Here is a 25,754-nt window from a genome sequence, read left to right as displayed (position 1 = left end):
AAAAGGAAACAGTCCAATCAAACTGGACACCTCATACTGGAAATGTAGACAATGAATGGAATGATACAGACTATTTGTAAATCGTGCATGGAATGTAAATTATTAGCATCCTAATATCTTAATATTTGATAACTGAGAGTGCTGAGACTATACTAACAGGATTGGAATTGTCTTCATTTAGTTTATTTGGACTTCAGAGCCCCTAGCACTAAACAGAATACTCCCTCCACCATAGGGGCCCATTGTCATTTTTCTCAGGATCTGAAATTAGAATACCTTGCGTACAATGCCAAATTGTTACCCTAATTTTTTTTAAGATTTTATTTATTTGAAAGAGAGAGAAATAGCATCAGAGCATGAGCGGGGGGAGGGGCAGAGGGAAAAGCAGACTCCCCACTGAGCAGAGAGCCCGACATGGGGCTCCATCACAGGACCTGAGCCAAAGGCAGACACTTAACTGACTGAGCCACCCAGGCATCCCAAGTTGTGACTCCAATGAATTTATTTGGAAATGTCATGTACAATCTGTTTCTATTAAGCCTGTGAGCTGCAGTTATTTAAAGAAATGAACATATGCACACACCCACATGCACACCTGCACACCCATGCTATTTACCATGGAACCTAAAGTGAGGTGAAGGTAATTTTCACATCTTAAAAGATCCAATATTTTTGTGCCTAGAAAGAAGGACTGGAATGACAGTCCTTCTATGTCATCCACATATTTTTCCCATTTGGCCATTTGGTCTATGCATTACTCTCCCCAAGAGATGCATGCACATGCCTTTATGTCCTGCCCAAAGTTAGCAGTGGAACTCCTCACCTGCCAGCTTTTGTCAATGCCATGGAGTAAGTCCTGGCCACTGAGATGTGCCCACAGAGAACCCCAAATCCAATAAAAAATTACCCTGACTTCCAGGAGACGGAATGTGGCCCTGCAACTCCAGGAGGTCAATTATTCAATAGCTTTCTTTTTTAATCATACCTAGTTCAGTTTAGAGCAGCATGTAGGAATTATATAGACCTCCTTGAAATTTTGAGACTGCTATGCATCTTCTAAAACTGTACTTCAGTTGCTTAATACATTTACTGGGACTTTGGAGGGACTTCTTCCTCCAACACACCAGAATCCCCTCTGAGAGCAGTTTCCTGTTCCACCTAGATAATCCCATCTGGAAATTCCTGCAGAACCATTTTTTGCGTATACACTGTGTTCTCCATTACCCATCCACACGGGTGGTTGCAATTGACCTTTTCATATATTTTAAGTAATAGAAGCACAAAAACTTTTCTCAGGAGTGAATGTATCTGAGAACATCTGTTGACGCCTTCTTTTTTCTTTCCCTTTCTTAATTACTTGGTCTTATTTTCTTTTCTGGATTTTGTTGGGGATGAGCTTTGTGTCCCAGGGGCAAGAGAATCAGCACAGAGGCATGCTGATGCTAACCCAGAGTGGTCAGACACAGTTGTTGGCAATATAACCACCATGTTTTCTGCTAGTTGGTCCAATGATGTGTATGAAGAAAGCACGAATATACTGTGTTCTAAACCTGCTTCATTTACTCTGGCTATGTCTAGAGATATTGTTTTGACAGGGAAAGAAATCATATCTTGTGTCTTGGGCATTTTGAGTGTCAGTCTGGGCCCCAATTCTCTTTCCACTTTAAGGTTTTAGGAGACCAGACCTGCACCCCCCATTAGCCAACCAGAGGGTCTCCTTGGCAGAGCAGACTGGCTATGAAAATGCCGAGTCACTGGCTTGTCTACAGAGGATCACAGCCCACCTATATACAGTTGACTTCTGTTCCCGTCTTTTTCTCCAAGTATTTGCTTCTTGTCTGATTGATGAAAGGCCCTAAGATTCAGGAATGGTACTCACTGAGCTTTCGTTCTGCTTGGCTGTGTGAACAAACCATCAGAAATGGGGAATGGAGTAGCAGGACAATGTACGAATTACCACTGGCGATCCAGCCTTCACATCTTTCTGACATGTACCAAATGAATAGGAGAGAAAAATCTCAAATAGTATTAATAAAATGAGAACAATTTTACCAAACTAATGAAAGTTTCATACCTGCATTCTACCATTGATTTGAGAGCATCCTTCAAAAACTAAATTTAATTGAATAAAACCGAAGGCAGGCTGTCTACCGGTAGAATTGCATCAGTGTTAAGTTCCCTGAATTTGGCATTTGTATTGCAACTGTTGGGAGATCTCCTTGACCTTCAGAGATACATATTAAAGTATATAGTCTATAGGAGTAAAAGGTTATGACATCTGCCACTCATTCTCAAATAATTCCACAAAATAATAATAGCAATGAGAGAGAGGGAGAGAGAATGCACAAATTTTGACAAATGTTAACAATTGTAGATTCTGGGGGAAGGATATGTAGGTAGTTGCTCATTGTATGATTCTCACAACTTTAAGTTTGAAAACTTTCAAAATATAAAGTTAAGAAAAGCAAAGCACAATGATTACTCATCAAAGTCAAACATTTGATTTAGAACAGTCACACTGACAGAAGTGGTCAATTGGAAGAGGCTCTCCAGACTACAGTCAGTGCATGCTCCATGGGCCTCTTTCTGTTCAGGATTGTCTTGGGGAATCCAAAGAACCTGTGGATAGAGGCATGGAGTTAAAGGTTGTGCTCCATTACAAGACTAACCATGCTCAACCAACACACTCAACTAGCGATGCCTGGCCATGATTTCGGCCCAAGGGACTACGTTGGGGTAAAGGACACCATCCACTCTGGGAAAGGCTTTGCCTTCTCTCCTCTCTACTGCAAAGCCTCTCAAAAGCCTCTTCTGGGCTTGCCTTCAGTTTTTATACTATTCTATGAAGGTTATTTAACCCACCAGCAGGGAGCAAATTGTGTATCAAGGGGGATGCTGGTTGCCAATTGTCAAGCTCCTCAACCTCTCTTATCTCATTCTTCAGCCTGTTGGCCTTCTCCTTCACCCAGAAAGGCAAGCTGTAGGAAGAAAACAACACCTGAGTTTGAGTTTGTCTGATGCAAAATGTACAAACACTTTCAGGACATAAGGAATTACATCCTCCAAAGTAAGAAGTCCTCCAACTTAGGACTGATGACAAAATAAAACACCGTGTTAGTTTTCAGCATTTGTCTCTCTCCCAAAGTCAGATCTCTTTTCTGCCCTTCTCTGCCCAGTGATCTGACCCCTGCAACTTGCATCACCTTGAACCCATCATATGCCCCTACCTTTGAGCTGGGCTTGGCTAATCCACTGGAGGCACCAGCAGGAGACCAGAAAGCAAGGAGAAGTTGGGTGAATTTCTCACCTAGCTCCTCTACTCCCGTTGATATCCTGAGGAACCCCAGTTTTGGCAGTGGCTGCATTTTCCACTGCCACAACCTCTTCCAGAAAATCTTTTTCCATCTCCTGCCACACTGAGCAACAAGATCACTCTTCTTGCTGTTCAGACCTGGGAGTGGTAACAGCTTCCCACTGGAGAGAGCCTCTGACTGTTTCACCCTTTCATGTGAGTTCCCTCAACCTGTTTATACATCTGTAAACAGCCCTTTCATTACGCTCTCTTCAGAATCCCACCTGAGTGTGCTTTGTTTTTTTGTTACGGCCTCAGCTAATGCAGACGCTTAGCCTCCTCCCAAGTCTGTAGAGATTTGAAAGGACATATGCTGGGCTACACTGCGTATGTTCCAAGAGTTACCAGGAATTGTGACTCCTGATGAGTCAGAGAAAAGGGATGAAGAATCATTTCATCTTTTGGCAGCTATAATTTTCATACATCTAGGGAGAAATGCACCATGATTGGAAAAATGCCCCAATAAATCTGCTAGCGATGAGGAAGTCCCTGCAAGCAGGAAACAGGGGATGACCACATGGGTAATAGGTGGGAGTCAAGGGTCTCATGCAAAACTGACAGAACAATAGTAGAAGCCCAAGTAAGACCGGTATGGGATATAGAAAGATTCTTCTATAGAAATAGAATATAGAAAGATTCTAGCATATAGCAATATAGAAAGATTCTAGCATAAAGAATCACTGGAACAAAACCACAAGCTTTCCTAAACATCAAAACAAATAATTTCTTTAACTTTTCTTGAAGCAATCAAAACAGTAAGACTCATGGTAAAAATAATATAATATGCATAATAATTGTAACAAAATATGATAGAATTGAAATCAAATATGTCAAATCATTAATTCAAATTATCTTAATTCACCTATTTTTTTTTTGAGAGAAAAAAACACAAGTGAGTGGGGGGAGGGGCAGAGGGAGAGAAAATCTCAAGGATACTCCCCATTGAGTATGGAGCTTGATGTAGGGCTCCATCTCACAACCCCAAGATCATGACCTGAGCTGAAATCAAGAGTCTCAGACACTTAACCAACTGAGCCACCCAGGTGCCCCTCCATTCACCTATTAAAGAAAAAAAATTTTAGGGTGGCTCACAAAATCAAAGTCCAATTCTGTGTCTAAAAGACAAACCTAGGGGCACCTGGGTGGCTAGTTGGTTGAGTGTCTGCCTTCAGCTCAGGTCATGATCCTAGGGTCCTGGGATCAAGCCCTGTATTGCTGAGCAGGGAGCCACCTTCTCCCTCTGCTGCTCCCCCTTGCTTCTGCTCCCTCTCTCTGTCTCTCTCTCTCTCTCTCTCTCACACTCAAATAAATAAATAAATAAATAAATCTTTTTTAAAAATAAAAAATAAAACACAGACCTAAAACAAAGTGATTTGAAAATGTAAAAACAAAAGAATGGGTAAAAGTATATTAGTCATATACAAACAAAACAAAGTAAGAGATGTAATCTTTATATCCAGCAATGTATAATATAGGACAAAAAGCATTAAATGAGAAAAAGAAGATTTTAAAAAAAATTTAATTACAGTCAGTTAACTTACAGGGTTATATTCATTTCAGGTGTATAATTTAGGGATTCAACAATTCTATACATTAGTCAGTGCTCATCATGACAGGTGCCTTCTTCAATCCCCAGGATTTGCTTCACCCATCTCCCCACCCACCTCCCCTCTGGTAACCACCAGTTTCTTCTCTACAGTGAAGAGTCTGTTTTGAGTTTATCTAAAAAGAAGATATTTTTATAATGTTAATGGCTACAGTTAACAATAGAGACAGAAATATATTAATATTTGCACAACCATTTTCAGTCCAAGCTAGGACAAAAGAACAATTTTAATTAAAAAGATAAATCTGGGGCACCTGGGTGACTCAGTCAGTTAAGCATCCAACTCTTGGTTCAGCTCAGGTCATGATCTCCTGGTTGTGAGATCAAGACCCACGTTGGGCTCTGCTCTCAGTGCAGTCTGCTTCAGGTTCTCTCTTCTTCCCACTCACATGCTCACTCTCTCTCACTCTCTTGCACATGATAAATAAATAAATAAAATATTTTTAAAGTAAATCTTCTGGGTATGTATCTAACTTTGCATCTTGATGAAATAGACCACCTTCAAATATATATAGAGACAATCCCCAAATTAAACATGTATTACATCACAATGAAGAGTTGTTAAGTTTCATAAAATAAAAGTAATAAAAACAACATGTTCTGGTCATTAGATGATAAAAGTAAAAATGAATTACAAAATAAAAATCAAAAACCTCTTTCACTTGGAAATTTTAAATCAAGTAATGTTTTAACCAAAAGAAAGAGACCAACACAAACTGCAGAATTCTTCAAAAAAATAAGGATAATCTAGGGTGCCTGAGTGGCTCAGCCAGTTAAGTCTCCAACTCTTGATTTTGGCACAGGTCATAATCTCAGGGTCGTGGGATTGAACCCTACGTTGGGCTCTGCACTGGGCATGGAGCCTGCTTGGGATTCTCTCTCTCTCCCTCACCCTCTCCCCCTGTCCCTTCCCCCTACTGTCTCTCAAAAACAATTTAGATAGATAGATAGATAGATAGATAGATATAAAATATATATACATATGGATAACCTACACATCAAAATGTATAACATATAAGCAAAGCAGTGGTCAGAGGCACTTTCATAACCCTTAGTATAGATATTAAGAAAAATTTAAAACTTTAAAAATTAATTAAATATCCCATTCAAAAAACAGAAAAAGAAGGGCACCTTGCTGACTCAGTTGGTAGAGCATGCAACTCTTGATCTCAGGGGCATGACTTCAAGCCCCACACTGGGTGTAGAGATTACTCAAAAAAAAAAAAAAAAAGAGGAGTGCCTCGGTGGCTCAATTGACTAAGTGTCCAACTCTTGATCTCAACTCAGGTCTTGGTCTCAGATCATGGGTTCGCACCTCACATTGGGCTCCAGGCTGGGTGTGGAGTCTACTTTTAAAAACGAAGAAGAAGGCGGAGAAAAATAAACCAAAATAAGCAGAAAGGAGGAAATCATAACAATAGAAGCAAAGATTAATGTTTTAAAAACAAAGAAAGAGACAATATGTAAAAAGAATACTAAAATTTTTAAAGCTGCTTTTAAAAGAACATATACACAAACAAACCACTATCTAACCTAATGAGGAAAAAGGGGGATAGAGCACAAACACACAAAATAAATGAAAAGGGGAAAACAATAAGTGAAAGAAGAGAGGAAAAAAATTTTTAAAGATTTTATTTATTCATGAAAGGCACACAGAAAGGCAGAAACATAAGCAGAGGGAGAAGCAGGCCCCCTGCAGAAAGCCTGATATGGGACTTGATCTCAGGACCCCAGGATCATGCCCTGAGCCAAAGGCAGATGCTCAATTACTGAGCCACCCAGGTCCCTGAAACTTTTTAAATAATAAGACTTTTTGGAATAAAAAATAAATTTGAAAATGTAAAAAATTGATAATATCCTAGAAAAATTAAATATATGAAGATCTTGAACAGTCCTCTATGTGTTGAGGAATAAGTATGTTCCCTCTGTACCCAGTTTGTTGAAAGTTTTTACCATGAAATTTTGGCGAGTTTTTTCAAAAGCTTTTTCTGAATCTGCTGAGATGATAATGATTTTTATCCTTCATTCTGTTAGTGTGGTAGATCACACTCATTGATTTAGGGACATTGGACCATCTTGCATCTCTGGAATAAATTCCACTTGATTATGGTATATGATCTTTCTAATGTACTGTTGAATTTGATTTGCCAATCATTTGATGAGGATTTTTCATCTATGCTCATCAGGGATATTGGCCTGTAATTATTGTTTCTGGTAGTGTCCTTGTCTAGTTTTGGTATTAGAATAATGCAGACCTCATCAAATGAGTTTGGAAGTGTTCTTCCTCTTCCACTTTTTTAGAAGAGCTTGAGAAAGAATGAAATTAACTCTTCTTTAAATTTTGAGAGAATTCACCAGTGAAACCATTTGGTTCTGGGCTTTACTTCATTGGCAGGTTTCTATTTTTTTTTATTTTTATTTATTTATGATAGTCACAGAGAGAGAGAGAGAGAGAGAGAGAGAGAGAGAGGCAGAGACATAGGCAGAGGGAGAAGCAGGCTCCATGCACTGGGAGCCCGACGTGGGATTCGATCCTGGGTCTCCAGGATCGCGCCCTGGGCCAAAGGCAGGCGCTAAACCGCTGCGCCACCCAGGGATCCCATTGGCAGGTTTCTAATACTGATTCCACCTCCTTACTAGTCATTAGCCTGGTCAGATTTATTTCCTCATAATTTAGTCTTGTTAAGTTGTATGTTTCTAGGAATTTATCCAGTTTTTTCTAGGTTGCCTAGTTGTTTAGAGTATAATATTTTTAAAGATTTTATTTATTTATTTGAGAGACAGCACAAGCAGAGCGAGGGGCAGAGGGAGAAGCAGACTCCCCACTGATCAGGGAGCCCATTATGGGGCTCGACCTCGGGATTCCAAGATTATGACCTGAGCCAGAGGCAGATGCTTAACTGACTGAGCCACCCAGGCGCCCCTGGAAAGTGAAATTTTTTATACTGACACATATCGTTTTCTAGGTCTAAACCCTACTTGGGAAAATAGCTGAGGTTCAGAATGGAGCTGAACTTAAAATATGAGATCAGAGGAATGATAGTTCCCCTCAAGCATGAGACTATTCCGATGGGTTTTTCTCTGCCTCTTCAAACTCTACCATCCTCCCTGGCTGCATTCATTTAAGCATGGGTCTTTCTTTTCCAACAGCTCTTAGGTTTTAGAAATCAGGGACCCTGTCTTTTTTCTCCAATAAAACTCCCCATAGTGCATACCTAGCACAACACAGGGCCTCTGGCAGGCTGTCCATTGTATTAGCTGAAGACGTGGGCAACCCAGCTGCCAGACTCCATAGTACTTGCCCTCCAAGTGTCTCACCAAAAACCCTCTATACAAACTTCCCCACCCCTGCTGGTGTGTCAAAGGTCCTCTGTGTTGGGTGTCTATGAGCTCCTCCATAGGAGAAAATTATAAATAACTGATAACTTTGTAAAGATCGGTTAGTATAAAACATGGTGAGAGAACTCACGTAGGAATTTGTGGAAGAGGCTCAAGTGGAATAAATGTATCATATTTCTTTTCATAAGGCACTCTGAAAAAAAAAGTCAACCATAACATTGGTATGGCTTCTACTTCTATCATTGTATTCAATAAAATGTCTTATTTTCTGGTTTTAATGGCCACCCATGGGCTTCAAAACTGTAAAGCTATAAAGGTGATAATTCCTATTTTAATTTTTACTAAACATGCTTAAGCCAAACATGATCAGTTTTTTTTAAATATTAATGTAATATGCCAACTCTTTTCTTTTAACCTAATGAACCTCCCTTTCTCCTCAGTCGCTTCAGTCTTAGTTTCAAGTGTACATCAATCCAAACAGAAGTCACTAATAAACAATCTGATTCTGTATGAAACTGAAAAGTCTTCAGATTTGTGGTAATAACTAATAGGGGCAAAATTAACAACCACATTTTGGTAGTCAAGATCCTGTGTATAATTTCAATTACACATATGCATGTGTACAGACACTAAGGAATGAGAGATGAAAGTTTTTAGGAATTGTCAGCAACCATGTTTTGTTGGAATCTACTCCTTATGAAATATACCTCATATATAGTACAGAGAGATTCAATTCCTTTAAAATTAGTGAACTAATCCTGGCATTCACTTACATGGAGAAATTCACTGGTGGGAGAGTTGATCCTGCTTTGTGGAAGTCTTTACTCTGTTCTGGGTACATATATGGGTTATCTCCTGGAGTTAACTTTGGTATTCCATTCCTAGGATCAATATCTGTGAAAGATATTTAAAAACAAGATCATAAAAAGGACTGAAGGCAATCCAAAGATATGCTCTATAGATATGACAATGGAAACAGGAAAATGTCATGTTTTATTATGAGGTACATATTATTATGCTGTTTGTGATTGTCTTCCCTTGAGAAGACGAAAAGTGTGCTTGAGAAACGCTGTGTTGGGAGATTTTCCAGAAAGTGTCATGATTACCTCACCCTGGGAAAGAAGAATAGCTTAGGTTCAGATGGGATGTTTTTTGGTTTAAAGTGAATGGTGAATCAAAGGTAACTGCAACGAATGAGAAATTGTTTGAAATCTGAGCATTGGTGCACTTTGAATCCCTGTGTCCTATAAAGCTTAAGAAGCAACCGTAATTAGACTCTGCCTCTCTGACTGGATCTCAGAAGGAAATTAGCTAACGAGGAAGAGCTATAGAAGACAAAAATTATATCTTCAGGCCAATTTCCTTACAACCCATAACCACAGACCACATTTTGTTCTTCCATTTATGACAACAAGTTAGGTCTTTAAGGAACTCCACCAATGGCCTCATCATAGCTAATGGGTTAGAGTCAACCATTTATGAAACATATTTTGATTGGGTTTTTTCTATAATAAATGTGTTGAATTTGGCTCTGATCATGATCCTGGGGTTCTGGGAATAGCCCTGAGTAGGGCTCCGCGCTCAGTGGGGAGTCTGCTTCTCTCTCTGCTCCTCCCCCAGCTCGTGCTCTCTCTCTAATAAATAAATTAAATCTTTTCTAAAAAGAGAGAGAGACTTGAGAGACATTTTAACTAATCACTAAGTGTGGATCTTATTTGGATCCTAATTCAAACTATAAATATGTTTAAATTTTGTCATTCATGAGGCAACTGAATGTTTGAACACTAAATATTTAGTGACATTAAGAAATTATTCACTTTTTAAGATATGAAAATGGTATTGTGGTCATATTAATAAAAATAATCCTTATCTATAAGAGGTACACACTGAAAATATATACAGATGCAATTATCTGATGCCTGGAATTTGCTTTAAAATAATCCCTGGAGGAGAGGGATAAAAACGAAACAAGATAAGCCACATGTTGATAATTGCTGAAGCTAAATGATCAGGTAATATTATGCTCTTCTCTCTAGTCTGACATATGTTTGAAAATGTCCCCCCAAAAAACCTTTTCTTTGTAATAAAGGCAAAATAGGGATTATCAGTGGAGTTAGGGGAGAAAATATGTCATATTCAGGAAGAAGCCTCTCAGAAACTTCAAATATAAAGACAATACTCCATTTCTTAAACAGAATAAGAAGCATGCAAGTGATTGTGATAATTTATTCTATATACTCAATAAATATTTCACAAGTATACCTCTGCATTTATTTAGTATGTATAAAGACCATAAAACGAAGGAAGGAAGGAAGGAAGGAAGGAAGGAAGGAAGGAAGGAAGGAAGGAAGGAGGGAGGGAGGGAGGGAGGGAGGGAGGGAAGGAAGGAAGGAAGGAAGGAAGGAAGGAAGGAAGGAAGAAAAGAATAAATAGAAGGGTAATAATAATAAAATTCAGGATAATGTTTACTTTGAGTTAGAAGGGAAGTGATAGGCTAGGGTTAGGATTTGAGTCAGTCATGATCATCCCATTTATTTTTGATAAATACTTGCTACTGGCCCAGTTCTAGGCAGTGAGACACAGGTGGAAGGAAGGCTCCTAAGGACCATATGAGAAAAACTTCCCTTCATTCTAAAAGGGGAAGGCAACAAGAGAGATTCCTCTTTTTCATGTTTTGAAATATAGGCATGATGCATGGAACTGCAACAGTTCTCTTGTGGCCATAAGATGACAAGTGTGAAGACAAAAATTCAACACAACTTAGAATAGCAACACAGAAAGACAAAATGAGTCTATATCTTTGATGACATCACTCAGCAACCAGTCCATATAGGCCACCTAGATTCCAAAGCTTCTTGTTAAATATATAATAAATATCTTTTGATTTAAGCCTCTGATAGTTTGGTTTTCGTCTTACCGTGACCAAGAGCTTCCTAAGTACTCTACAGCTAAACTTAGTCCCTTCCTGATTTTTCTCAGTTGTTTCATATTTAAATAAATCATTTCTGTTCTACAGTATGGCTGCATGTCAGCTGGGAGTGAGAAGGGTGTGTCCAACAGGCTCATATGATGTCGGGGCTTTGGTGGAAAGCTTTGGGTCACTGTCCGCAAACCACACTGGTATCTGATATCCACCTTATCTCTGCTACTCTCTGAAGGTTGGCATTTTATTTCTGTTGTCTGCTAAAATGTGTCATCTAGTCTGATCCTCAGGAAGCCAGCCTCCTCCACAATGAATCAGGTGAGGCATAAATCTGTTCTATGATCCCTGGCCTGATGGTCCCCAGTGCACCATACGGTGATCTCCCAGCATTTCAATTGTGAGACCTGGGCAGCTCTCCTGGCTTGCCCTCTTCATTTCATCCTTTCTCTGTGTCTAAACCTCCTCTGTCTTCATGGGGCACAAATGCAGCTGTTCTTTCACATCTCCTGGGTGGGTGAACCCCTGAGGCTGGTTTTCTGCCCAAACATTGCCCACAGCTCTCACTACTCTGTTGCTCAGTCAGAGCAGATGCCATTCACTCTGACGCTGGAGGTCCTCCCTCAACCACACTTTGAAGCAGAAACCCCAGCTAGAGCCACATCTGATCACCTGCTAGATTTTGGTGTCAGGAATCAAGCAGGATGCAGGACTCCTCAAGGCTCCCGCATCAGTGACCACTCTCCTGTCTCCCTTAAAAAGGTTTCTTGGGCATCTCTATTCAAACAAAAGCTTTGATCTTCAAAACTATTTGCCCCTGCTACAAGTTTAAAGGTCTGTTTTGAAACTCAGAAATGAAAACTTTCAGGGACGCCTGGGTGGCTCAGCAGTTGGGCGCCTGCCTTCGGCTCAGGTCATGTCCTGGGATCCAGGATCCAGTCCCGCATCAGGCTCCCTGCAAGGAGCCTGCTTTCTCCCTCTGCCTATGTCTCTGCCTCTCTCTCTCTCAGTCTGTGTCTCTCATGAATAAATAAATAAATCTTAAATAAAAAAATAAATCTTTAAAAAAATGAGAACTTTCTCTTTTTTTCTCTTTGTATTCCTGCCACAGCAATACATTCAGCAATGGCTGCCTCCTATACAGGTATTTCTAGAGAAAAATGTGCTATAATGGTCCATTGGTACTCAGCAACCCTAGGATCTTTTTGTAAATCTATTTTGGGTAGGTTGGGACAGATAATTCACCATGTTACAAATATATATATATGTATATATATATATATACACATATATATATATTCATCTCAATTACTTTTAATATAATAAGCTATGAAATAAAGTGTGCACTTCAGGTTAGGGTTTATGGGATATTTTCCTTTTGAAGACTATAATGCACAATTTAAATACATATGATGGGCAGCATCTAACTGAAACAAAAATTATTTTCTTCAGACATGAATGAAGGTTTCTATTAATAAATAGCTGAGAGAACTTATCTGAGGACTTAAATGTCACATTAGCATTTTCTGAAATTCAGAGAAAAACAAAAATGTGGATCAGCATATGTTGGGAGTTCTTTGCCAAAAAGTACAGTCTGCCAACCATACCCTTCACTTTCCTTTCTTCCTGGCTGCACTAGAGTGACATAGTGACCCCAGAGGGCTGACACCAGCCACGGAACATTGGGCCTGCAGAACCCAACTCAAGAAAGTATTTTTAGGCATGGCACAGTCAAGGTCCAGGAGGAAAATATTACCATATTTCTTCCTCCCAAAGCACTTGTCCACTATTCTCTCTGATAGAGACCTCCTGTTGCCAAGGAAGACTCCATTAAAGAAACACTGCTTTCCAACATGGTAGGTGTGGATATTGCTGCTAAATCTCGGGTAAAATGTCCACTCAGGACGATGCCCATCTTCTGCAAGACATCAGAAATCCTTCCATCAGCATCTCTCCCAGCCTCACATAATGCAATTAAATGACAGAAAAGTTGTCCCAGGGTAACTCTGACTGTACTGTACTTTATCAACGTGTATAATTCCTTGCTTCCACATCAGGGGCAGGGTTAATCTCTGGGAGATTAGGTTCCAAAAGGAAGGGAAGTGGAGAGAAAGGTATCTAAGAGGCCTCTTTTTTTTTTCCTTTTTACCCACTCATCCAAAAATAAAGCCAATTTTATGGTTGGAAGTGATGTACAGAATGGGAAGCTCAGAGAGTTTTATAAGCACCTGTGATCCAACCTTCACTCTGATAAGCAGATAGGAGGAACAGAAGGCCCATCAACCAGGGAAGGGCCAGGCCAACCATGGCAACTTAGCCAGATAGACCATGGTGTTGGCAGCAACAATGGTGCACATATGCACTAGAATGACACAGGAAAATGTATCCATGAAACCCTAGCAAATGAGGACAGCCCCTGCGTGCCCTCAGGCAGGTCTTTGTTTCCTCATTCAATCCTTTTTCTATAAAATTGCTAAAGTGAGGGATGCCTGGGTGGTTCAGCGGTTGAGTATCTGCCTTTGGCTTGGGCCTGATCCCGAGTCCAGGGATCAAGTCCTGCATCGGGCTCTCTGCGAGGAGTCTGCTTCTCCCTCTGCCTGTGTCTCTCTTCCTCTGTATCTCTCATGAATAAATAAATAAATAAAATATTTTTTTAAAAATTGCCAAAGTTATTTTAAACAATGAGAGATCCTTAACAGCTCTATGGTTGCTTGAGAAACCCTTGGGCTCTGTGGTGGCCAAGAAAGAACATGGGCTCTGGAAGCAGGCAAGTTCGGATCCTTATCCCATCACTGTACTTCCTAGCTAGGTGTTCTTGTATGAGTGACCAAGTCTCTCCAAGTCTTCTGTGTAAAACGGGTAGGTCTATATTAGCCACCTAGATTTATATGTATTCACACAGAAAGAAATCCATGATCTCTTATGTACTATTTTCCACTAGTGCAAATATGGTTGTATATATACTACAACCTATATATACATAAGTACATACGTATACACACATACATGTTTCAAAATTCCTCATGGCTATGGGGAAAAATGGGGATACTGCTGGAAAACACTGGAGAAGGGGTTTTTATACTCTAAATATTATTTTAAAACTTTGCCATGGTACTTTTATCATTTTTATATAAAGCCATGTCAGTTTTGAAAAATATATAATGATAGCTCTGCAGCAGAGTCACTGTAAGAATTAAGACAAAATGTGTCAAACACCTAGCACTTCCTGAGTCTTCAGTGAACAGTGCCCAATAGTCTGGCAGACTTCTGGAAAGCCCTGGACATGCAGGCAGGCAGAGGAGGTGCTATGACATACTCACTTGTCTGTAATTTAAGCAAGCTGAACTCCTCAGGATATTTATCCTTCGGGTCCTCAGGCAATGATGTTTCAGAGGAGTGAACAGAATGTGAGGAGGATTTCAGATCTAAATCTGCAGCAAGGCTGGAAAGAGGAAGAGGAACAATTAGATTCTTCTATGTTCTTAAATGGGTAGTTAGAACCTGATTTTACACAGTTTACACTAGAACTACCCTCACAATAACGAGGCCTGCCCCTCCATAAATGTCCACATCCTATCATTTATTTACTCACAGTCTGACGGGACTGACACATAGTGAAAAGAAGCATCCTAAAAAACAGTGTGGTGGCTCTCAAAAAGTTAAAATATAGTATCCCCATATAACCCAGTGATTCCACGCCTACCCAAAGAATTGAAAACAGAGACTCAAATACTTGTAAACAAATGTTCTTTGCAGCGTTACTCACATTAGCCACACAGTGGAGACCACCCAAATGTTCACTGGCAGGTGAACTGATAAGCAAAGAGTGACATTGACATACAATGGAATATTATTCAGCCATAAAAAAGAATGGAGTTCTGATACATGCCACAACATGAATGAAACTTTAAACATTGTCCTAAATGAAATAGGCCAAATACAAAAGGACAAATATTGTATGACTCCATTTATATGAAATATCTTAATAGGTAAATTTGGAAAGACAAAAGGTAGAGGTTAGTAGATTAGGATAGATTAGAGTACCAGGGTCTAGGGAGAGGGGAGAATGGGGAATCATTGCTTAATGGGAACAGTGCTTCTGTCCGGAGTAATGAAAGTGTTTTAAAAATAGCAGTGAGGGACGCCTGGAAATCTCAGTGGTTAAGTGTGTGCCTTTAGCCCAGGGCATAATCCTGGAGTCCCAGGATCGAGTCTCACATCCGGCTCCCTGCAGGGAGCCTGCTTCTCCCTCTGCCTATGTCTCTGCCTCTCTCTGTCTCTCATGAATAAATAAATAAAATCTTTTTAAAAAATAGCAGTGATAGTTGTGCAACATTGAAAGGTAATTAGTGCCAGTGGGTAAAAATGGATAAAATGGCAAGTGTTATGTTATATATAATTCACCCCAAATTTTTTTTAAAAAGGAATGATGTACTGATACATGTTGCAACATAGATGAATTTTGAAAACATGACAATGAATAAAAGAAGCCAGACACCAAAGATCACATATTCCATTTATATGAAATGTCCAGAATAGGCAAATCTATAGAGATAAAAAGTACATCAGTGGTTGTCTAGGGCTGGGGTGATAGGGGACATGGTGGGAGTGGCTGCTCAAGAATACAGGCTTCTTTTGGGGGTGATGAAAGCATTCTAAAAAAATGTTTTTAAGATTTTATTTGTTTATTTATTTGGAAGACAGAGTAAGTGAGGGAAAGAGAGCACATGAACAGGGGCAGGAGAAGGAGAAGCAGACTCCCTGCCAACCGGGGAGTCTGGCATGGAGCTCAATTCTGGGCCTGCAAGATCATGACCTGAGCCAAAGGTAGACGCTCAACCAACTGATCCACCCAGGTGCCCCAAAAATGTTCTAAAAACCATTGAATTCCACACTTTACAAGGGTGAATTACACACTATGTGAATTACATTTCAATAAAACTGTCACCAAAAGATATGCATGTTTGATAAAACCATTAAATTGAAATGAAAAATCAATAAATATAAAGAGAAGAGGAAGACGTAATCAAAAAGCAAACCTAAACTGAAATGGTTGTAATAACAGAGCATTGCGTTTAGTGCTGAAGTTCCTGGCCATTAGGAAAAAACCTACAACAAACTATTTTTCAGCAGAAAAAGCAATCACTTCTGGTTTAAGTGATGTTGCATTTGACAGGTGGCCTCAGCCGGTGTCTTTAGGTATCTGTTATCAAATCATGGAATATTTTCTTATAATATTACATCACTGTCATAGTTGAATAGCTTCCAAGCAACTTCATGATCCTCGTCTCATTTGCTCTCTGCTAATACCCCTATGAAGTAGGTAGGACCAATATAATAATTTCCATTTGAAAAGGAAATGGACCACAGAGAAGGTAATGCTGAAAACACACATAGGGTCAGAGCTGGAGCTGCAGTCTAACTCTTTTATGGTGCCTAGAAATCATAAACAACTATAGTACAGTAACTCACAACTCTTATATAGCATGATCTCTGGTTTTAAATTTTATTTTTTTTAATTATTTATTCATGAGAGACACAGAAAGAGAAAGAGAAAGAGAAAGAGAAAGAGAAAGAGAAAGAGACAGAGACACCGGCAGAGGGAGAAGCAGGCTCCATGCAGGGAGCCCGACGTGGGACTCGATCCCAGGTCTCCAGGATCACGCCCTGGGCCGAAGGCAGGCGCCAAACCACTGAACCACCCAGGGATCCTCTCTGGTTTTAAATAAACATATGAATACAAATATCCTTTAACTTTTATAACATGCAGATAGAGCAAAATTGCAATAACTCAGAGTCCCCCCACCCAGTTCGGAACATATGATAATTTTAATATTCGGGTGATATATGTCTCTCCTAAATATTTTTTTTCCTAAATATTTTTTAAAGGCTTTCCTAAACAAATTATATAGAAAAGATTGCAAAGATAAAAGGAATTTTCAAAAAAAAATTTAGAACAAATAATGTTTGTTTACTCAACAAACATTATCTAAGTACGTTTTGTGGCAAACACCATTCTAGACACTAGGAATTCAAAGATAGTCTCAGCCTTCAGGAGCTTAAGATCTAGGGGGAGAGGGCACCTGGCTGGCTCAATGAGTATAACATGAGACTCTCAGAGACATTCCATGGTCCATCTCAGGGTTGTGGGTTCAAGCCCAATGTTCAGTGTAGAAATTACTTAAAAATAAATCTTTAAAAAATATATTAACATTGATTCTTTAAAAGGTAAAATTATCATGATTTATAACATTGTTTTTATACTTTCAAAATTTCTACAATGCACTTACTTTCATTGTTTTTAAAAAAGGCTTTCAAAACTTTTTATCGTAAAGAAATCTAAACAGAGAAAAGCACTTACAACAAATACAGTTTTACAAACAATTGTAATGCCAGCCTTCCCCTCGCACTCTTCCCCTCACCCACTATTCACCGGAAACCATGTGTGTGTCCCCATCCTCAGGAATTAACCACTATCCTGACTCTGACTCTTATGGTAATCATGGCTTTGCTTTTCTTTAAGATTTACCACTACGTATGTATTCCAAAAAATATAGCTTAGTTTCGCTTGCTTTTGAACTTCATAATAACAAGCTTGCACAGGCAGCACATATTGTATGCCATGGAGTCTTCCAATCACTTTCCATGTATTTACTTATTTAATCCTCAAAACAATTCTATGAAATATTATCTCCATTTCATAGATGAGAAAACTGAGACCCAGGAGGTAATATTTCCAAGTTCATACAGATGAACTTGGCAGAGCTAGGGTTTGAATGTAGACAGTCTGGCTCCAGAATCCATGCTCTGGCCAAACATGACATGCTACCTCTCAGAATGTTGGGCTTCCTGGTCAGAATTTACCCCAGTAGTTATGGTCTTCATTGCACCTTTACTTACTCTAGGTGAACAGACACTTTGCACGGGCCTGGAGGCTCACTCACACTAAGACATGTTTCAACAGAAGATGAGGGGCTGACCTTTCTGCCAGAGGGTGTTGTATTGGCAAAGCATCCCTTAGATTCCAGAAAATCACTGTGTTTAGTACCTGAAAACACATCACCATTGGATTTCATTAAGGAAATTATTTTTTTTAAACATATTTTTTTAATTTTTTTTTAATTTATTTATGATAGTCACAGAGAGAGAGAGAGGGGCAGAGACATAGGCAGAGGGAGAAGCAGTCTCCATGCACCGGGAGCCCGACGTGGGATTCGATCCCGGGTCTCCAGGATCGCGCCCTGGGCCAAAGGCAGGCGCCAAACCGCTGCGCCACCCAGGGATCCCCATTAAGGAAATTAAATGCCCACCCCTCCCTCTTGTTCCCTAGATTATATAAATTAGTTTCAAAAACTAACATTTATTGAGCAGTTATTGTTATTGTGTATTGGGGATCATATTAACACCTTACACACATTATCCCACTTAATTCCCATAACTCCTCACAGACATAAGTATTGCTTATCCTTCCATTTTACTGATGAGAGAACTAAGGCTCAGATGAGGTTAAGCAACTTGCCTAAGATCATACAGAAAATAAACACCTAGGTCCAGATTTGATCACAGCTCTTGTGACACTAATGTCAAAAATCCTAACTACAAAAAAAAAAAAAAATCCTAACTACTATGCTAGACCACTTGTCCCTCCAGAGTCTGCCTACTTTGAATTAAGTGGAAGAGAGAACATCTGAATCAAGCTATACATCTGTACATTGTATTGAGCATCTCAAGACAATATTCCAAAGGATTTATTCATGGAAAGACTGATGAATAATCCAAAGAAGTGCCATCAGAAATTTCCATGGGTTCCCCTCACACTGTAGTTGTCATTAATTTATATATACGTCTTCCCCACCAGACTTATTATGATGTCTTATTCACCTTCGCAGTATCCAGAATAGTGTCTGACACAAAGTAGATGCTCAACAAATATTTGAGCACATAAGTGAAAAAGAATTATAACTCCCCAAACCACTTTCAATTACAAATAAGGCAGTCCTGAAAGCCAGGGCTGTCAGCTAGAGAATCATAAGTATTATCTTCACTCTGCTATACAATTACTGATTCGTGAAAGTCAATCTGTTCTCTCATCATTTTATAGAGCTGTGTGCCTGGCCAGTCACTTAAAAAAAAAGTCAGATGAATGGTTATTGCATTTCCATATATGCATAACTTTACAGAGCATAGAAGCTCCATAGATACAATGTAACCTGTAGGCATAAGGAAATTACAAAAAGTAGGAATCAGACCTACGTGACTCTCCAGTAATTTCCCTCCCCCCGCCAGTATCCCCATTCTTGGGTTTTTCAGGATATGGCATAGGGACTTCCTGCATCAAAATTACTTGGGAAGCCTGTTAAAAATACAGATTCTCAAATCCCATCACAAACCCACCGAATTAGAGTCTCCCTAAGTGAGGCCTGGGAACCCGCATTTTGAGTAAGTCCTCCTTCCCCTCCAGCAATTAGCCTCATGTTCTGCAGTGATATTGCTTCTCTTCAAGTCTAGCTCCACCACTGCATTCTATCCCATCCCACTTGCTGATTCACAAATGCACAGAATTTCTCTAATTTGCTTGGTTACGAGGATCACCCTGGGGCGCTTGTTCAACATACGTATTCCAGGGCTATGACCCAGACCTACAGGGGAAGACCTGGGTATCATTTGGTTAAGAAGCATCTCAGTAATACTCAGAGCCAGGCAAACATAGGAAGAGTTATTCTGGAATATGCCACAGTACCTAGAGCAGTCCCAGGTAAAGGAAGGGTCAACAGATTGCTTGAGGTGTGAGTAGCTGGGTGAAGTGGAGCCCAGGGGAGGGGCTGAAAAAGACATGGAGCTATGAAGAAGAGAGCACAGGTTCCCAGTAGCCAAAGGAGCAACCACCCACCTACAAGCCATGAAAGTAGTGTCAACAAATGTAATATAGACCACACTGACCACAATGCAATACAATTAGAAATCAATAATAAAAAGACAGCCAAAAAACATCCATAAGCTTGGAAACTCAAACCACACTTCTAAATATTTCATATAAAAGAAGACATGGTGATGGAAATCATGAAGTGCTTAATGGTCAATGACATAAGTACTATAAATCAAAACTTGTGGTTATCCAAGTAAAGCAGTAAGTAGAAACTAGAACCTGAAATGCATTTACTGTATATCCTGTATTTCACCAAATATGAGGCACCAGCAATTCTAATAACATTAGTATTTTATGTACTACAAAGAACAAAGGCTGCCAATTAAACTGTGACAGAATGCTTTATTATATATTTATTGAATCACTCTCTCAGACTTAATTTTAGATTTTAATCATGGATCATCCATGTGCATGTTCAAAGAAGGAAAATATAAGCAAAACAAATTGGTTCATATAAGCCATTCTGAAACCTTGCATTCAAAAGTCTGATTACTGAATCACTCTTCAACTCAATCAGCTATGTCCACATTTTCCACCTAAATTGACCTCAATGCAACAAGTATGTGGGTGATGCAGCACTTCTTAAATGAGTGCTCCTCAAAGCCTCTGGAACATTCTTCCAAGGCACTGACACACCTTCTGCGTTATTCAGTGCTCATTCAGCAAAGTTTCTAACAATGACTTCACATTTGCTGCTGGGCCCACTCAACCTCAGAGATGACAACTCTGAAAAATGTCCATGGTAGAACTGACTGGTTAAAAAACAAAGATTCCAGGGATGCCTGGGTGGTGCAGTCAGTTAAGCATCTGATTCTTGATTTCAGCTCAGGTCATGATCTCAGGGTCTTGAGATCAAGTCCCCCGTCAAGGCTCTGTGCTCAGCACGGAGACTGCTTGAGATTCTTTCTCTCCCACTCCTTCTACCACTCCTGCTGATACACCCTCTCTCTCTCTCTCTCTCTCTCTCTCTCTCTCTCTCTCAAATAAATAAATAAATCTTTAAAAACAACAAAAAAACAAAGATTCCAAAAGTAATGAGCTAAACTTGCAATGCAATAAATAAGGAAAAAAAGAATAAGCCCCTCAAAATGATAAGAAAGGATATAATAAAATAAAAACAGAAATTAATGAAATGGAGGTGGGGGGTTGGGGTAACTGGGTGATGGACATTAAGGAGGGCACATGATATAATGAGCACTGGGTGTTACATAAGACTGATGAATCACTGAACTCTACCTCTGAAATGCCCAATTACTTGTTCAAGGTTACAGAGCTATAGAGTATAATTTATAAAATGTAGTTTGATGTTACAGTAATCAAGATGGTATGGCACTAACCCTAACAGATAAATCAAGAGAACAAAAGATAAAATGTACATAGAATAAAGTTTTATGTAAAAGTGGCATTTCATATCTGTAAGGAAAGAATTGATCATTCAAAAATACTGTCGGGGCAGCCCGGGTGGCTCAGCGGTTTAGCGCCGCCTTCAGCCCAGGGTGTGATCCTGGAGACCCGGGACGGAGTCCCACATCGGGGTCCCTGCATGGAGCCTGCTTCTCCCTCTGCCTGTGTCTCTGCCTCTCTGCCTATGTCTCTGTCTCTCTCTGTGTGTCTCTCATGAATAAATAAATAAAATATTTTTTTAAAAAAACCTTCCATAGCAAACTATAAACTGAAGGAAAGTTTATAGCATACATAATATGAAAAAGAGTTAACAGTTACAACAAATAATGAGTTTTTATAAATGTATAAGATGAAAATAAATACACAAAGAGAAAAAAAATGGTCAAAGGACATGATTAAGTAATTCATTAAAACATACACACACACACACACACACACACACACACACATAGCCCATACACATTTGAAAAAAAAATCCATCCTTCCTAATAATCAAAGAGATGAATTTAAAACAAGATACCAGGGCATCCCAGGTGGCTCAGCGGTTTAGCACCGCCTTCAGCCCAGGGCGTGATCCTGGAGACCTGGGATCCAGTCCCACATTGGGCTCCCTGCATGGAGCCTGCTTCTCCCTCTGCTTGTGTCTCTGCCTCTTTCTCTGCATCTCTCTGTGTCTCTCATGGATAAATAAATAAAATCTTAAAAAAAAAACAAGATACCAATATTTGCTATGAGTTTGCAAATACCCAAAGTTGGCACAGCTTGGGGGAATGGCATTCTTGTACATTGCTAGTGGAAACATCTCCATCTTACTAAAAAGCACTCAGCCATATGCATCCTCCAAAGCCTGTGAGAAGTGCACTTCTGATGCAGTGGTTCTACTTCTAGAAACATATCTGTGAAAAAGGTATGAAATTTACCTATAAGTGGTTGACTTTATTTTTTTTTTAGATTTTATTTACTTATTCATAAGAGACATAGAGAGGCAGAGTCATAGGCAGAGGGAGAAGCAGGCTCCCTGCAAGGAGCTGGATGCGGGACTTGATCCCAGGATCCAGGGATCATGCCTAATCTTTTTTTAAAGATTTACTTATTTATTTTAGAGACAGAGAAGAGAATGCATGAGGGGGTGGGGGAGCAGAGGAAAAGAGAGAGAGAATTTTGAGCAGGGCTCAGATTCAAGCCTTCTGTCGAGGCTCAATTCCACGACCCTGAGGTCATAGAGTCAAAGTGAAAAGTCAGATGCTTAACATACTGAGCCACCCAGGGCCCCAGTGGTTGCCTTTTCATAGCATGTAAACATTCTAATTATATTTGCTCTTAGAGGACTGGAGAGTTCACCAAAGCAAGAACTGGTTGCTATGGATTGTTTTTTTTTTTTTAATTTTAGGACCAAATTTTAAATATATTACATAACCCTGAACAGCAAGCGGTGAAATCGTGTCTACAAATTTAGCATATTTCCTTGTTTGCTTAAGAAGTTTTGTGTTGGCAACTGTCTAGAAAGTGGCCTGTGGTTGCTGTAGCAGGCGAAGACTTGTCTGACAGGCAAGGCAGGTAGGAAGAGCCATCTCTCTGCTAAACAGGCAAAGAGCACATCCTCCAAATTGAACTGACTACAGGATCATTCTAGAAGTAACTAAGCCTCAAATCCAACCTGTAGACACTTAAACATGGCCTCTGGCTGCCTCTCCGCAATCCCTCAAGTAGAAGAGTGCTAGAATTGCAAGTCTGACCCCTCAGGTTCTGACAATGATGCTCTCTGGTTTTTTTTGTTTGGTTGGTTGGTTTTGTTTGTTTGGTTTTTTTAAGATTTTATTTATTTATTCATGAGAGACAGAGAGAGAGGGAGGCAGAGACACAGGTAGAGGGAGAATCAGGCTCCACACAGGGTGCCTGATGTGGAACCCGATGTAGGACCCGATCCCGGGACCCCAGGATCACCCCCCAAGCAGAAGGCAGGAGCTACACCGCTGAGCCACCCAGGGATCCCCCAACTCTTTGTAAACAAGTAACATCCAGTTACTTCAAGCAAGTCTATTACCTCCCCAGCCCAGCTCCCATCACCTGCCCCACCTCTATCTAGCTCACTGGGCTGCGGTGATACCAAGCAGCTAGGGCACATCCTTCTTGAATTGATAAATGTTATTCAAATTCAATGTCCAGTAAGCCGAATGGTAGGAAACTCTAACAAGTTCTAACAAGTTGGCTAAAACACTATGATTCAACAGAAAGGACCTAAGAGAAAGTTCTGGCAACAAGAAAGGAATTTAGGGAGAAATGGAGACTTTAGAAGAAAGTCTGTTTCTTTGGTACCATCTGTGGAATTCACGCTAATTATTTCCATTTCTTTAGGCAGGAATAACACCTTACATAACCAAGGCACTTTCACATACTTGTCATCACAGTCGATTTACACAATAGCATGGTCTGGCAGCAGAAAATAATACATTAAGCCAAGTTAGCTTAATATGGATACCTTTTAAACAAACACTCAGTTTCTCACCCCTGCTTATCTGCTCAACAAACAACCTAAGTGTATGTAGGACCGTGGTTTTTAACTTTTTTGGATCACAGAGTCCCCTGAGAAGTAATGAAAGCAATGGGCTCTCCTTGCTGGAAAAATGCACATACACCCACAGTTTTGCATTCATCGCCAACTGGTTCGTGGAGCCCCTTCCTGCTCGAAACCCATGAACTCCATGTTAATCTGAGCTCAGATACGGTCTGCTGACGGGACACACCTACAGAACAGAAAAGGAAGTCATACACCTTTGCTTAATGTGCTCTGGGGAATCTCAGGGTCCGGTGCTCTTCTAGTACCCCTAACTCAAAAACATGAAGCCCCTCTACCCCACCTTTAAAACAACAGCTCCCTCCATCACCTGGAGCTCAACCTGGAAGCTGCAAAAAAAGTCTGGAGCTTAAAGTTAGAATCCCAAAGCCTTTTTCTCCTTCACCTAGCCACATTGGGCAATTAATGGTTCTAACTCCTTCTGCTCTTCTGGTCCCCGCCTCTGGGTGGGCCCGGGGAGTCATACTTCTCTCTCCATGCAAAGGAGGAGAAGGAGAAGATTGGAGATCAGTAATACAAAAGACTGAGAACCAAGCAATGATCTGATGGGGCAGAGACAGAACATTCTACAATGTTCCCTTTTTGCAGCCTGCAGGACACTCACCTATAAATGCCAACCTAGGCATATACTCATTCCAAGGTTTTCCGAGAAACTATGGCTGTTCCGCTCCATGATCCTGTTCTCTAAAGGCAGTGTGCCTCCAAACACCCTTCTCAGCCTTCAGAACTGGTTAGGGAGCCACCATCCATTATTTAATTTAAACCTTTCCTTAAAGTATTCATACTTTCCACCTGAGCTGCCCCAGCCCATAAACAGTGCCACAAATATACTAACAGCTGAGCAAAGGGGGGCGGGGGGAGTAGTAGATGAAAGGGTATAGGTTTGGGGGACCAGAAGACTACCGTCAAATCTCAACTTCACCATTTATTGATTGAAGTCCTGGGCAGCTCAAACCTCTGGCTCTCTTTATCATTAGTAATATACCCCTGGGGCCGTTATGAGATCCAAGGAGGTAATTTTGAGAATCTCAGCTTTGAGCTGCTACCTGCCTCATCAGATCTTGGCTTAACACAGAAGTGGGCTACTATTCAGGGAGTTCTTTCTATATGCTCGCAAACTGGCCTCCCTTTAAATTTTAAGTGGTCTGAACTTCTCAGCTTTAGTATGCTTGGATCTGGGGACCAAATCCACACCCAGCCCTCCTGACTTCTTCAACTCAACTGTATCTCTTCTCCACCACCGTCATGTCAGAGTCTCTTTTCTCTTGAACCTTCTCCAGCTCTCTGCTGCGGGTCGCTCTGCAGATGGAGGGGAGATGATAGTCCCGTGGAGAGCTTCCAGCGTGCATGGACTCGGCTATGCATGTGCTGATTTTAAGTATTAAAAGCAATCCGGAGACAAAGAAAAGACCTTTGTAAGAAAGGCATCCATCAAAGCAAAGAAAGAGAAAGTCCACAAGCCCTTGAAAAGCCCAGAGGGCAGGGCTGACATGTGCATCAGAGCCTCCCTGCCGGCCTCCCTCTCTCCCTCTCCCCGGACTTTCCTCGTCCGGACGTCCCCTGAGTTCCCCTGGGGTCTGTCTCCGCCCGGGATCACTGCCCCGCCCGCCCCGGGTGCTTCTTCCCTTCCCA

The 25,754-nt window shown here is 40.4% G+C and overlaps 1 protein-coding gene across 1 annotated transcript; it reads right to left on the bottom strand.

The window, feature by feature from the left end:
- Positions 1–484: 484 nt before the first annotated feature.
- On the bottom strand, positions 485–25,487 carry SPATS1 (spermatogenesis associated serine rich 1). The gene is made up of 8 exons (XM_072733114.1): positions 25,345–25,487; positions 18,118–18,265; positions 14,538–14,659; positions 12,974–13,135; positions 9,071–9,191; positions 8,428–8,490; positions 2,863–2,978; positions 485–2,619 (listed from the first exon to the last, which is right to left on the bottom strand). The coding sequence occupies exons 1-8, from the start codon at positions 25,469–25,471 to the stop codon at positions 2,591–2,593; spliced, it is 888 nt and encodes a 295-aa protein (XP_072589215.1). The 5' UTR covers positions 25,472–25,487; the 3' UTR covers positions 485–2,590.
- Positions 25,488–25,754: the final 267 nt, after the last annotated feature.

Source organism: Vulpes vulpes, chromosome 1 (assembly GCF_048418805.1).
Source record: "Vulpes vulpes isolate BD-2025 chromosome 1, VulVul3, whole genome shotgun sequence".
NCBI classification, from domain to species: Eukaryota; Metazoa; Chordata; class Mammalia; order Carnivora; family Canidae; genus Vulpes; species Vulpes vulpes.
Note: the sequence above shows the minus strand (reverse complement) of the source record. Positions and strands in the feature narration are given on the sequence as shown.

What these genes read in the sequence shown, in the direction of transcription:
- SPATS1 (XM_072733114.1), bottom strand. Translation starts at nt 25,471, where the DNA reads ATGCACGCTGGAAGCTCTCCACGGGACTATCATCTCCCCTCCATCTGC. An exon ending in GGTGGTGGAGAAGAGATACA is followed by an intron (nt 18,266 to 25,344) that starts GTTGAGTTGAAG and finishes ATGTGTTTTCAG; the next exon opens with GTACTAAACACAGTGATTTT. An exon ending in ACACAATTTGCTCCCTGCTG is followed by an intron (nt 2,620 to 2,862) that starts GTGGGTTAAATA and finishes CTCTATCCACAG; the next exon opens with GTTCTTTGGATTCCCCAAGA.